This window comes from Electrophorus electricus, chromosome 12 (assembly GCF_041902795.1).
Source record: "Electrophorus electricus isolate QZ-2024a chromosome 12, ASM4190279v1, whole genome shotgun sequence".
Taxonomy (NCBI): domain Eukaryota; kingdom Metazoa; phylum Chordata; class Actinopteri; order Gymnotiformes; family Gymnotidae; genus Electrophorus; species Electrophorus electricus.
This window is the reverse complement of record NC_137508.1, coordinates 6,749,368-6,763,393: the sequence shown is the minus strand read 5'-3', so window position 1 is coordinate 6,763,393 and position 14,026 is coordinate 6,749,368. Positions and strand designations below refer to the sequence as shown.

The following is a 14,026-nucleotide window of genomic DNA, read 5'->3' as shown; positions in this document are numbered from 1 at the left end:
GCATTGCTTTGTGTCATATAATGCTGTGTAATGTCCAATTTTAAACAGCATGTGAATTGTGCATTTGGCTAATAGATAGTCTTATGGAGAGAATAGTGGGTGCTGCATCACCACCTTGTGGCATTGCAACTAAACAGTACCTTTGATTCCCCAAAATGTAAAATTCATACTACATATTTTTCACACTTGACCTTTGCCAATGTTTTTATCTGTTCTAAACATAATTATCTAGATGCTGTAAATCTAACACAATAAACCTAGTCTTTTGGGAATCTTGGTAACCTGGGACCTTGGGGCATTGCCATACAAAGCCAGGTATTATCTGACCCATTTCCAGCCTTAATTTTGAGCTGTTGCTGTTTGTTACCGCTCTGAATGATTTTGGAATGTAAGAATACACAGTTCTGTTGCATATTACAAAGAGTCCCCTGTTTTGTTATTTTTGGCTCCCCCCCCCCATTTTCTTTATAGTGTAAAACATAAGTCTGATATATTTTTTGAATAAAAGTTGCAAGCAGATGTCAAAACAATTATTTTATAACAGCAACTATATATATAAAATATTTTACACACAGACGCTATAGTATTTTCTTGTTGATAGTTTGTATGTACAATACAATGCTCTATTCTCAGTGCCTTTACAGTATTTCTATAGACATTCAGGATTCTGAATAGCAGCAATATATGATGGACTTAAACCATATCTTTGAGCACCACGTTTCTGAAGAAATGTCCTCTGTTCTGTCTAAGGCAGGCCATAACGATTATATAATCTGTAGAACATCTCTGAGAAAACCTCTCCTACACTATGGAGTACAGTTGAATATGTAGTTTGGAATACATTACACTAAGCTTTGTAACAGGAATGCTCACTCTGTTAATGTTTATCATATGTGGATCCCCCATGGGTTAAAGATTCAATATTTTATCAGTAAAAAAAATATTTTACCACAAAGTCCCATCATATACTTTTCCTACTCTAATGGATCTAATCTGTAACACCTCTAAACTTTACTCTTTATCGATCTATTGAAATTCTGTTTCCTGTTACCAAGAGCACTTGACAGTATGAGAGTTATTTATGTTCCTGATTGTCCCTGCATAACAGATACACTATTGCACTGGCAGGTTGCTACATATATACTTCAGACCGAGACCCCAGTTGTATTCCATATATGTATAAAGTATTTTTTGAACACAAGCCCTTGAATATTTTAAGTGTTAATTACAATATAATGAAATACCAAACTAAATACCATGGAAAAAAAACAGACCTTCAAAATATTTTCCAAATTATGTATACACAAAAATAGATATAACTGATATTTTTCTTCAAACTAAGGAAATGCTACAAGTACCTTTTTCCATATGAAATCCAGCAGGTACTATATAATTAGATTTTAGTATGTTAAAATGTGACGAAGTATGAATGTCACAAGTTACATGATATGCATCACTGTCAAAGTGATTAATCATTAAGTGGTTGTTATATTTAAGTAATTCTGAAGCTGTCAAAATGTTTCTTTTAAATTGGAAGTTAAACAAAACCTTTCAAAATAATTTTAACTGAAAATGAGTTCACAATGTTTTAAACATTTTTAACATGTGGTAAAATCAAAAGCTTATTGTTACGGTATGAGATCACTGTAAAATGTGACATTGTACCTGTTTTCAGAAGTTAAAAAACTACATGAAAATGGTCCTCACATGTAAACATACTGAATGTCTTTGTACTGCAAATATTTTACATAGTACATCTGTATATGTGTAAGACACATGCAGCCTTTACGCAGGCAAACATGAGAGAAGATATGCTTTCATAAATTTAACATTTGTTGCTATTGACGAACTGAAGTTTTATGACTTCAGTTTTATGAGCTTGATATTATCATCCCCAAATGAATACAGCACCCACATCTTTAACACTGGATTGTTGATCATGTTGTAATACTACATCTTTTCTTCTGTCTTTGGTCAAGGGGCTCTTCGGTTCTAGTCTTACAGAAGACCGAACAGCCTCCTGTCAAAGGCTGACTGCTATCTAAATGTAGAAACTGCATAGGGGTTCGTAACAGATATGAAGACACTTGATTCTGTGGGTACCCACCTGCATTTAAACCTGCCAACCCGTGCATTCAAATGCCCTGCCTACCCAGCATAAAAGAGTACTCTGAAAAGGAGTTATTTGAGCTCCTTCTCCTTTTGGGCATGGTTACCCAGAAACATTGTGATCAATCTCCCTGATTTATAGGTCAGAATACCATAGAAAGCCTACAAAGACATTTTTTAAAATAAAAAAGGTTAAACAATGAAATAATTTCCCAAAAGCTGTTATCTTTCTTTGTCAATACTGTATAATTATTTAGACTGCTGTTTCCTCTATTATAGGTTTAAAAATTACCCCATCAAGTATCATGTTATAAAATACAATTAATCCTGGCTGCCATGCCTACCTTTCTTACACATAATCCAGAGCACTTACAGTTTTGTTCTAACCAAAAGAACAATTCTGAGGTAAGAAAAATGATTAATGACAAACTGGACTGCTTATCCTTGTATGATATCCATCACTGTCAAAGCTGGAATATACACAGCATTATAGCACTGTGGCAATTTCATGTCAGCTCTGTGACCATCTCTTGTAATGAGAAGTCCTTGCATTCCCATGGTGAGAAAATGTGATGTGGCAGGAAGAGTCATTCTGCTGAAATATGAGTCAGTGACATCTTGAGGCTCTGTTGTTTCTCTGTTGTTTGATGCAAGTGCAGTATGATTACAGCATGAGCGAATGAGTCAGGAAAGTGAGGCTTATGGTTTCTAGTTCATCCACTACCACAAAATTTGCACATCCCATTGTGTGGTGGGTAGATTTCCCTCGTGCCCTCTTATTCACTGTAAAGTCTATTAAAAGTGTAGAAAATCAGAGGATTCAATTGAACCCAAAGAAGCTGCCCCATGAAAGCTTCCCACTCAGAAACAACTCCTAGACTAGTGGTGGCTCACCTCGCGTGGAGTGGCCTTTACACAGTGCCATCGCAGTGTGCACTGTGGTTCAGCTTGTACGCCCCTGTCGAGTTCTGCTGTTGCTGCAGGAGCAACGAGGCTGACTGGCCCCCCCCCCCATCCGGTAGCTCCGTCAGCGTCAGCTCGATCTTGGTGAACTCGCTGTCAGAAGACTGAGGCGTCTTGTCCATGCGAGATGCCATGAGAGCGTTCTGATACTGCTGCCGGGTCACCTGTGAAAGGTCATTTCCAAGACATGACGATTGTTTTGACATTTTAGTTAAGCTGTACATTTTAATTACATTTTTTTTTTTTTTTTTTTTTTATTTGTTTGTTTTTCCAGCAGGCCCACTTCATGTTTTTCTGTAATAGGAACACATTTGTCAGCTAAAATTAAGCTTATGTAGGGAAAGCGTAAGTATGGAAAAAAGGGGGGAAAAAGTCAAGATTCAAACCTTAATGTAGAGCAAGTCAGTAGCTGCTCGAACCGAGTAGTCTGGCACATAGATCTGCAGGAAGGCATTGAGCTGGTTGTTGCTACTGCCCAGTGTGGGAGTGAGAGCTTCCATGCGGTCATTACGGTTCACAGAGTCCGAGTGGTTGAGTCCAAAAGGTCTTGGAGGTGACTTATTCTCTGTGTAGCAAACAAAGAGGTCTAAGGTCATCTGGTGGTACTGCTGTGATATAAACAAACAGTAGAGATGGTTATCATCATCTTGTCCTTCAGGTGCTCTTAGTACCACTGGGAGATGGATGCATTCTCACTCATGTAGCCTAATGTTGGTCTCGTGGAGTGTACTGGTTTACATTTGAATTTGAATTTGGAGCAATTGAAGAAATATTTCTCATTGCGAAGCTTTTTAATGAAAATAAGATTTTGTTCTCCACTGCTTCAAAAATAGATCAAAGGGTGTCCACTGGGAAACATTACACCAGTCATTCCACTGGAATGTATATAATCCCACTATCCCAGGGTTAGATGTCCATAAAAAATATGACTTTAGAGTGACTACTAAAACTGAATGTCTGCTAGTGTGTAAAATCTTAGGCAACAAGAGTTATGAAAATATGTGGCACTAAGATTGAGTTTATATAACTGATTTTATGCATTGGATGGACAAACACTTTGAGCACCAACAGATCTTTTTCTCAGGCAAGTAACTGAAAGAAAGTAAACAACGGTGGCTTAGTGAATATACCTCATGACCATACTCCGTTTACCTACAGCATAATTTAGGAACAGAAAGAGAACGGAAGAGTGAGTGACGGTGAAATGGAGGAGTAGAAGGGTGAGTACCTGGAGAGCCTGCAAGTGATTCTGCCCTGCTCACAGCAAATGTTCTTGACAGAGAGAGTGGAACTAGAGAGAGAGTGAGTAAGAAAGAAAGAAAAGGAAAGGGTTTGAGAGAATTTACAAAGACATTAACAATCAAAGCCGTAGCAAGTTCAGCAGTTCATTCAGAGCCGTATACAGTAGCACAGTTAATCAACTGAGCTCTACTCAAAGATTTCTAATGGCACTGGTGAATTAACAATTGGAGACAATTATGCACATCTTTACATAACATAATCATACAAAATAAAGAACCATGTACAGAAGCTTTTAGAGATGGCAGGACAGTTCTAAGCCAGCTGCCAGATCTGACTATGTAACAGTTCCAGTTCTAGCATAGTCTATCTTTGCCAAGCCTAGATTCTGCCAGGTTTGTGAGTAAAAAGCTCAGCTGCCGGACAGTGCAAATTAACCTAAGATTAGCTGAATTGCCTGCCAGCAGAGCTAAATAGAAAGAATCAGCACTTCCTCAGCTCAGGAGCACTGTTGGGGACCAGTAATGCTGGTGTGTGTTTGTGTGTGCATGTTTGCGAGTGTGTGCACATTTCTCCATTACTCAGACCTGGTGATGATGTTAAGGCCATTATTCCATAATAGGAAAATGGCCCTGCTTTAAACTTCATTCCCTCCTTGCCAGCCTCAACCTCCACCTTCCCCTGAGGATAAACAAGAGGAAAAAATCAGAGTAATAATATAGAAGTCAATTTTAGCCATACAGTTACTCACCATGTGTCTGCAGTTTTGTTTGAATGAGTCCTAAACCTACTTCCTTTTGCCTGATATAAAAAAAGAACATTTCAAGGGGAAAGAATGCTTTTATAGGCTGAGATTGATGAGAGCAGAGCTCTCAGCCTCATGCAATCAGTCTGGTCAGTGCTACAGATAATCTCAATGTAGGGTAACATTTATGTTTCACAGGAAACAGATTAGGTACATGAAGAATTGTTCATTTGCCCAGTTGGGTATGAAGTGTATGAGAGGGCTGATCTAAAGTTCATTTTGAAAAGGGTTTACTTTTTAACATGTTTAACACTTAAAGAGTAAAATAGCTCAAATGAGTTAATATACAAGTTTACAAGATATTACAAAAATCCATAATGCTACTAGGTATAAAGTGCTACATGGTGATGAGGCTGTGTGCATGGTCTTTAAAGAGTCAAGGACGATGCTTAAGTTTTTTTTTTTTTTACTCATTTAAATTCAATTTCGCTTGAAAAACATATATTCCTAATACTAACAATTTATTTCCTGATTCCTTGCAGTAACATCAGTAAAAAGAATTTTCCTGAGCATTCTATAGCTGGACAAATAAGTAGCAGTAGCTAGTTTTAGTGTGTTATTGTTTGGGGGATAAGGAAGCAAACTTGGCCTTTGATAGATCTAAATGATAGCATTTGAGAGCAACAAACATTACATCAAATGGATGCAAACATTATAATTAAAAGGTAAAAGTGACAACTGCTGATCCAAAAAAGCAATTCTGTTTCACAATTAACTCTGATTTCTGCATAAAACAGACTTTTCAATACTTTTCTCAAAAGTATCGCAAAAAATAATCCTTTAAGGCCGTGACACAAAGTATGTGTTGCTAACCTGTAAAATGAGAATGAAGTAATCCACGGGCTTGTTGCGATGAAAGAGATAGTGCTCTAAAGTTTTCTTATTCTTGTCATCATACTTGAGCTCCTGGACAACATTTGGATGCTTGAGCAAACGCAGGAGGATTTTCTCAGACATCTGAGCTGGACCAAACGGCTCAACCTCTAAAGAGACATAAAGGAGAGAAAGGAAGAGGAGAGATGAAGAATGTGAATGAGTCTGATTACTCTTCTAATCTAGCAAACACACACACACACACTATATATATATATATATATATATATATATATATATATATATATATATATATACACACACACACATAAACACATAAACACAGACACACGTGACATCAGTACCAGTTGCTAGGAAACGCAGGGTAGCCAGCAGGAGCTGGGGTGATATTTTGACTCCAAGCTCACTGTCTGTTGGCTTGAAAGCTGAGAAATCCTGCTTTCTCTCCCGATGAGCTATCTTCTTTTTTGTCTTATTGTCAGCTTTTATGGAGAACAACAAAAAGGGCATATGAGAAAATCTACATAAATTCTTAATGATGTGAGCAATGCATAATATTTCAGTGTTATATGTTTGGATGTACAATCATTACTAGCTAAATTAAAACTGTGGACTTACTGTACAAATCAGTCTCATCCAGAATCTCAGACTTAATGATCTCCTCAATGACATCCTCTAATGTGACAATGCCCAAAACTTCATAGAAAGGGTCTCCTTCTCCTTCATTGTTCACCCTCTGGACAATAGCCAAGTGGGATTTACCTGCCAAAAAAAAAAAAAAAAAATTACAAATGATTGTTACATACATGTGGAAGATATTTGGAAATCAGCTCAGCAGCATCAAATCAGGCCATGTTCAGTTTAACATAAACCAACACTTTGACCCATGTAAGCTCTGGACCTCCTTACATATAGATTAATATTCATAGAACTTCAGTTCCATGTATGTATGGCAAAAATGTGTACTGAAAATATCAGCTCCTGGTTTCTGAGAAATGATGAAACTGATGATGCTAAGAAAGAAAGTGTTCAAACAAAGCACTCTTGGATTAAGTCGCACAGCAATCCATTGCATTTTCTTAACTAATCTCCCATGGTTCCACATCTGGTTTCCCAGGACCCCTTCAATAAGCTGCTTAAAAAAATTCCTGCCCAGCACTGTCACCCAAAATGTTAAAGAAAATTCTTTTCCTGTTTCTCAGCTAGTGATCATTTAAAAGGAATTTTCCAGGGTTGGAGCTAATATTAGATGTAAAATGAAGTTTCCACTCCAGTTGGGCGATGCTCTCACCGGCATGACAATAGAGCAACCAGTGTCAACATGAAGCTTCTCTAAATGCCAGCACCAATAAGGGCAAACCTTCAGACATTTCTGATCACTTGTTCTGAGAAGTTCTATGCTGGCCCTGTTGTGTAAACAGTGTAGATTTTACTCTGTGTGTCAGAAAGCACAAAAGGAATAAGCAAGTGAGGTTCTTCTGAGTAAACATCTAGAGCCATCTTCAAAGATGCACTCAAAACCTCAGAGACTAGATCAACTTTACACTTGTCAAGTCCCCAAAGAAAGACGAAAAAGAAAAAACATTTAGACTCCAGTAAAGAAGCAACACTGTTTCAAGGTAGAGTTGTTTCTTCCTCTTTCAGGCAATCAATAAAGCAGCATGTTTTGATTGTACAAAGCCAGTGACCTCATTAATGTAGAACAAGAAACAATGATGATCAGTAGGATCAGTATAATGAGACACACAGAGTGGATGGCATCTTTTCTCCCTGGGATAAGGAACCCAAACTATTACTGGTAGTGTAAATACTAAACACATTCTCATTTGCCTGCACAATAAATGAATATATAAAAAGAGATAGGGTTGGGTGAACAAGTGCCCCAAGATATAAAGCATCTTCTTAAAAAAGATGTGTGCTGACTATTTACAGAGTCGTCCCTGTCTCACAACAAGTGACAAAGACTTTGAGTTTGGCATGGAACAGATTCACAGCGTCTCCTCAGTAATACCACAAATGTTCTCTAAAGCCCAAACAGAGAAGGAACTGGTGGAGAATTAGCCTCTGTTTTAAGACCCTGGCCTGTAGACTACATACTTGTATACATTTTGCCCATTCCCACTTTATTTATGGAATGGGATTTTTGCTCAAATTTTTTCCATAATGGAATTTCCCTATAAATAGACACTCGAACTGTGGGTGGTGAGTCCTTGATGTCTTTTTTTAATGTAGCAAGCATTAAGGCAATGGGAAATGTGTCCAGTGTCTTTAGAAAATGTCTTTATTTATAGATAGTAAGTGATAGATAGAGAGATAGAGAGATATTCTCAAGGGACCAGAAAAGATTTATATCAGTAAGCATTTTTGTCACATTTCACCCTGGAATTGAGAATTTGTGTGGAAGCAGTGATGGATTTACCTCCTGTTTCTGCTCTGTTGAATACAGCACAGCAATATTAATATCCACATTTTATTCATCAATATGTGAAACATTAACTGAATAAACTGAAGTAAGCTTTCATTGTTCTTAGTAAGAAATGGTAATAGCAATTAGGCTCTTGTCTGAGGAACATGGAAAAACTTGGAGACAAAGGACAGGCTCTAGATTACTTCTGCAATTTAACATTTTATGTGTTTTTTAAGGGACAGGGAAACAGTTATTTCCAATATTCGATTTACTGAACTTTTCTGTAGCTAACATCTTTCTAAAATTTATTTTCCTTTAAAAGAAATTGATCAAATAAAACAGATCAAATAAATGGAATTGGTCAAATCTGTAATGATACAGATAACGATCAGTGCAGTTACTAGCGTGAGTAAATCCTGCACAAAAGTGAAATAACATGAGTTTCTAAGTTTCAAGAGAGTAAAAAGGCTCTGCAAATTAAAAACCAACACTGCCATGGTCTCTGTATGCTTGGAGAGGGTTGGTGTTTACATATAAAATGGGACGCAGAACCTTTTTCAGTGTTCTACTACAGACAGGTTTTAGGATACAGGCTGCAGTTTTCCCACATAACCCACATAATATCACAATGTTTAATGTTTTACTGGTAAAACTTGTTACATATTACATACATCACAATAAAGGCATGTTTATCATCATTACACTTTCCAAGAGTCAGGGACAATTCCTAACAGATCATTACAGAATGATAAAACATACTAGAAATAAGTACTTTATTGAAACCAAAGCTAAAAATGTCACTTATTATTAATCCATTTGAAAACTGAATGTTTAGCTTATTTACAACCACTTTTACGTTAAATCTTCCAAATATGCCCGAGTTTGTGAACATAAATGGCTGTTAACCCTGTGAATTCCTGACCCTGCTTACAGGATTACACATTCCAACTTGGCAACAATCTGTATGCAAAATACCCTCCATCCCTGGGAATTTCTTTTTATTACAACTAGAGTCACAAAAAACGCTTACTGTCAAAGTTGTGTCCATAAATATCTGTAAATAAAAAGGCAATACTTAGAGTGGTGTTAAATTATTTGAGCACTGCAGATTCTGTGGAGAGGTTTAATGAAAATAGAGCAAGCCGAAGCACTTGCATCCTGCAAGGTTGGCCCCTGTACTGTGGGACATCTATTTGTTTCCAGTAAATACAAGCTAAAAGGTATGCAGAGTCATGACAAACCCAGACAAGGAAATGCTTATAGAAAGTCCTTTACACAGCATATGTGTGGTCTTCTAAAACAAGCTTTGTTGATGGACTCAAGCTTGACACTGTAGAACATGCACACAATTGTTACCCAAATCTGTCTGTTTCCTGTTGAGCCACCATTTGTGGAATGCGAGACTGTGTAAAAGCCAGGCTACCTGAGACCGAGTACATCACTGGACAAACGTGTGTAATGAAGTAACTGATGAAACATAACACAAACCATTTAAACATAATGGAGCATTGTGCATAAAGGTAAACAAAACCCACATGTCTTATAAAAAGAGATCAACAGGTATTTATTTATTTTTATCAGTTCCTTGAACTATTTCTAATAAAGGTTTTGTGACATTTAACTAAAAGCTTCACCATGGTCTTAGATGGAGAGTCTGTGCTTGGATTTCAGAAAAGGTGGTGAGCAGGAATTAAAGCTCTGACTGGTTACACAGCACCAGTGGTCCCACTGCCAACTCAGTCCTCGTAATTCTGAGAATCACATCATTATTTTAGTGATCAAAAAGCACTACAGCATTGTAACTTGTAATCTTTAACTAATGTGTTGTGAAAAGAAATTTCTGTTACCTAAAGCTATGTCCACAAATTTCTGATGGTCTTTACTGTAAGGTAATTAAAACAGCAGTGTACTGTACTTTGAATTGAAGGGTAAGAATACACCTGATTACATCTATTCTAGCCAAATACTACAGATAATATAAAAGATACAGTTCATATTTGAAAATGAAATAGAAAAGCTCCAAATTAAAATGTACAGTAAGGCTGTTGCTCTGTTCTCTAATCAGAGTCAATCTATTCAAACTTTACAAAACATACTAGATCCAGACTCATTGTAGAATTTGATAGCCAAATTAAAATCGGATTTGAAATCACCAGATAACTATGGATGATAAATCAGTGTAAAGAACTATAAGTTTTACAAGGATATATTTCAAACAACACAATTTCAGGGCACCAAATGTATTTGGCCATTTGTTACTAACCATAGACATTCAGATGAGTTCACTTACAAGTCATGCTTAAGAGGCCCTATTTGTAGGCTAGGCTTTTATTGTGCTGTGGAATCCTCTGTAGGTGTGTGGCAAGAAGAGAATCAAAGAAGTATTAAATGCACAAAAAGGCCATTATGAATATACATCTTTAAAACTATTCAGAAACTGAGCTCAGTAACAGCAAACCACACTGTAGATGAAAGAAAGCTACAATATTTGAGGACCAAGAGATCCTTTCAATATGCAAATCAAAATCCTCTGAGACATCAGGAACTCTCTTCAACATGTAGGCAAAAGTATGCCAAAGTCACCATGCAAAGAAACCTAAAACACCACAATAAAATCTTAGAACAAAATAGGGATGCGAGCCTGAAGAACAGAAAGACTGGCGGTAAGCTAAAAAGTGTCTACAGAAGCAAATAAGCAAAGTTGAACTAATACCAGTGTGAAGGACGATGGAAACTGTGCAGCAAAAAAAAAAAAAAAAAAACTCCACAAAAAGCACTGGCACTGATTGACCACCACTGTGGTGCCTAGAAGGGCCAGTAATATATACTCAGCCTGTATCACTTTTTTCTATTAAATTCTGTTTTCTATGACTGTTAATATGACTACTGTCAGGAGCAGCAGGACAAATAAGTGAAGCTCACTCAAATAAGTCAAAACTTGGATAGTGCCTTCGTGACACAGTAACCTACTGTTAAGGCTAAACCACTTGTGCATACTCTGTGACTGTTAATTAACAGACACAATGTCAGCTGTCCAAATGCTTTTTGTGCGATAAAACAGCGTTTATTAGACAACAAAATGGGATTTAATCTAAAGCTGATCCGCACACAAATACCTATAGTTACCAGTACTAAGACATGAATGTCTCTGACTTTGAATGAGACACAGGACTGCACTGTGCAGACATAGCAGCCATGTCTCGCCTCTGAGCCACCTCACTCTACCGATCAGAATGTGAAAGCAGAGCAGAGAGCCACCTACACCAGAGACAACAGAAAGCTGAGCTTTGTGCAATGGCCCTCGGTCAGAAGCAATGCAGCAGTACAACAGTCTAAACAAATAAACAAGCAAATAAATAAATGTCTTATTTTGAACTTTAGACTGAGGTATCTTATTTCAATGCACTGAAACAAATTCAGCCTTTTATTTTGGGATAAAAATTGTGTCACTGTAAAAATATATCAAACAATACTGCAGGAATATTTTAATGTCTAAAACACACTTCTAATACACAATTCTGAAAATATTCTCAGATATCATATTTTCACACACCAAGTGAATCAAAGGCTTCTCGTGTGCAGTAATGCAGAAAATAGTTACTAACTGGTAACTAATGACTTAAGCTGAAATAGCTTTTACCTTTCTTGAACTCCTCTAGCATCGCATCCAACTTAGTATCATTGAAGACAAAATGCAGAGGATGGCTGTAGAACTTTGTGATGGTTTTCAATGGAGTACAGTCATCTGGATCCACAAAGGCCAGGTCTTTAACAAAGAGCAGGTCCACAATGTTACACCTCTCTCCTTCAAATACTGGTATGCGTGTGTAACCACTCTCCATGATCTCGGACATGGTGCTGAAATCAAGGACTGCATCAGCAGTAATCATGAAGCAGTCACGTAAAGGTGTCATGACATCCTCTACAGTTTTAGTCCTTAGTTCTAGAGCACCCTGGATGATGTTGAGCTCCTCTTTGACCAAGTCATTATATGGGTCTGTAACTCTAAGCATCTCAAGGAGCTTCTCTCGATTGTACACCGTCCCTATCTCCTGTCCCAATACATGGTCTAAAAGTTTACTGACAGGATAGGATGCAGGGAAAGTAAGGATCATGAAAAACTTAGTTAAGAATATAGTATTTGCGCCAACAGCGAGTCCGTGCCTTGAACAAATTGCTTGTGGTACAATTTCACCAAATATTACAATTCCAATGGTAGACACCACAACTGCAATCAAACCAGATCCTGCTATGTCATCCAGCAAAATTGTCAATGTGGTATTGACAAGAACATTTCCCAAAAGCAGAGAGCAGAGGAGATAATTTCCTTGACTACGGACTGGCTCAATCTTCTTTGCATAATTTTTTTCTTTCTCAGTTCCACAGTTTTGAACTATCCTGAGTTCCATTGGATCAAGTGCCATCAGCCCTAAATTCAACCCACTAAACATGCCTGACAAACACAAGAGCATGGCAATAAATATCACCTGCAACCAAAAAGGTAACAGGAACTTTTTCTCCTCCACAACAAGCACTTTTGTGTCATGCCCATCGTGATAGATCCAGGTACTTTCGGACCTTGCGTCATGTGCACCAACAACAGCAGGTGTTGCTATGGCAATGCACATGTAATATACTTTGCTCTTCTCCGTTTTCCGCAAGGGTTTCACGTCTATCTCGATGATCCCAGACGTCTTTCTATTCACTTCAACACTGGGAAAAATTGTGATATCAGACGATCGAATGCCACAAGGATGAAAGACAGACGTGTCCAGTTGGTTATGGTTGACCGCCAGCGGGCTGTCGGCGTCGTCAGACACACTTGTTCGCTCGTGCTCTGTGAAGGCAATCTTGGACCACGTCTCGTTGTTAATGTTTTGTCCATAGACCCTCAACTTGACACGAGATCGCTCGCTGACACGCAAATAGCCTTTATCCATGAAGGATACTTCGTCAGTATCTTCAAGTCTGAGACCAATGATGACCGTCTCCTCGGCTACTTCTTTTCCGTTTAAACAGCTTATCAGGCATCCGCTGACAATTAAAAAAATAACAGTCAATGATCTAACCGGGCTAAGCGCCGCCATATTAGAAGTGGGCAATGCAATCCACTGCTTTGCCATGTTGACAATGGGCAGATTTTACTGAATGAAACCTGGATGCAACAATCAGAGAGAATCGGAGTCCGCCTTCATCTTTGCTACGACTTGTCTTACATTAGGTGATAAAGCTGGCATTACTCACCCTGTCTCACTGCCTCTGCAACACGATGACACACCAGCGCGCTCTATGTGAACACTGGTGTTCTTCCACGCCAGATGTCTGCTGATAGACATTTATTTTAACCAATCCAGAAAGAAAATATACCAATAAGGGCGGGAACAATTTGAAATTACAGCAAATAACGTTATTCAGAACGTCTAAATAAGGCGGTCTTAACGTAAATTGCATTGAGAAGTTTTTCAATGACAGATCAGTGATCCAAATGGGAGGCCACAAAAATCAGGGAGCTTTTTCAAGCGGCCAATAGTATCATAGTATCATATCGAACTAATTTTGAGTTTTTCTGAAAAACAGTATCCAGGCATTGATGCTTCAGTGTAGTGGAAAAATGCGACCGTTTCGAAGTGACTTAATCCATATGTACTTTCTTTTACTGATCATATGCG

At 37.8% G+C, this 14,026-nt stretch overlaps 1 protein-coding gene across 1 annotated transcript; it reads right to left on the bottom strand.

Moving 5' to 3' along the window:
- Positions 1 to 140: 140 nt before the first annotated feature.
- cnnm2a (cyclin and CBS domain divalent metal cation transport mediator 2a) lies at positions 141 to 13,726 on the bottom strand. The gene is made up of 9 exons (XM_081724439.1): positions 13,602 to 13,726; positions 11,998 to 13,391; positions 6,569 to 6,712; positions 6,295 to 6,432; positions 5,930 to 6,099; positions 4,899 to 4,992; positions 4,301 to 4,363; positions 3,459 to 3,637; positions 141 to 3,236 (listed from the first exon to the last, which is right to left on the bottom strand). Exons 1-9 carry the CDS (start codon positions 13,691 to 13,693, stop codon positions 3,021 to 3,023), a joined length of 2,490 nt encoding a protein of 829 aa, XP_081580565.1. The 5' UTR covers positions 13,694 to 13,726; the 3' UTR covers positions 141 to 3,020.
- Positions 13,727 to 14,026: the final 300 nt, after the last annotated feature.

Coding starts and splice junctions, on each gene's coding strand:
- cnnm2a (XM_081724439.1), bottom strand. CDS start 13,693: ATGTCTATCAGCAGACATCTGGCGTGGAAGAACACCAGTGTTCACATA. Junction 13,392..13,601: donor TGCAGAGGCAGTGAGACAGG/GTGAGTAATGCC, acceptor TTTAATTGTCAG/CGGATGCCTGATAAGCTGTT. Junction 3,638..4,300: donor ATCACTTGCAGGCTCTCCAG/GTACTCACCCTT, acceptor TTTGCTACACAG/AGAATAAGTCACCTCCAAGA.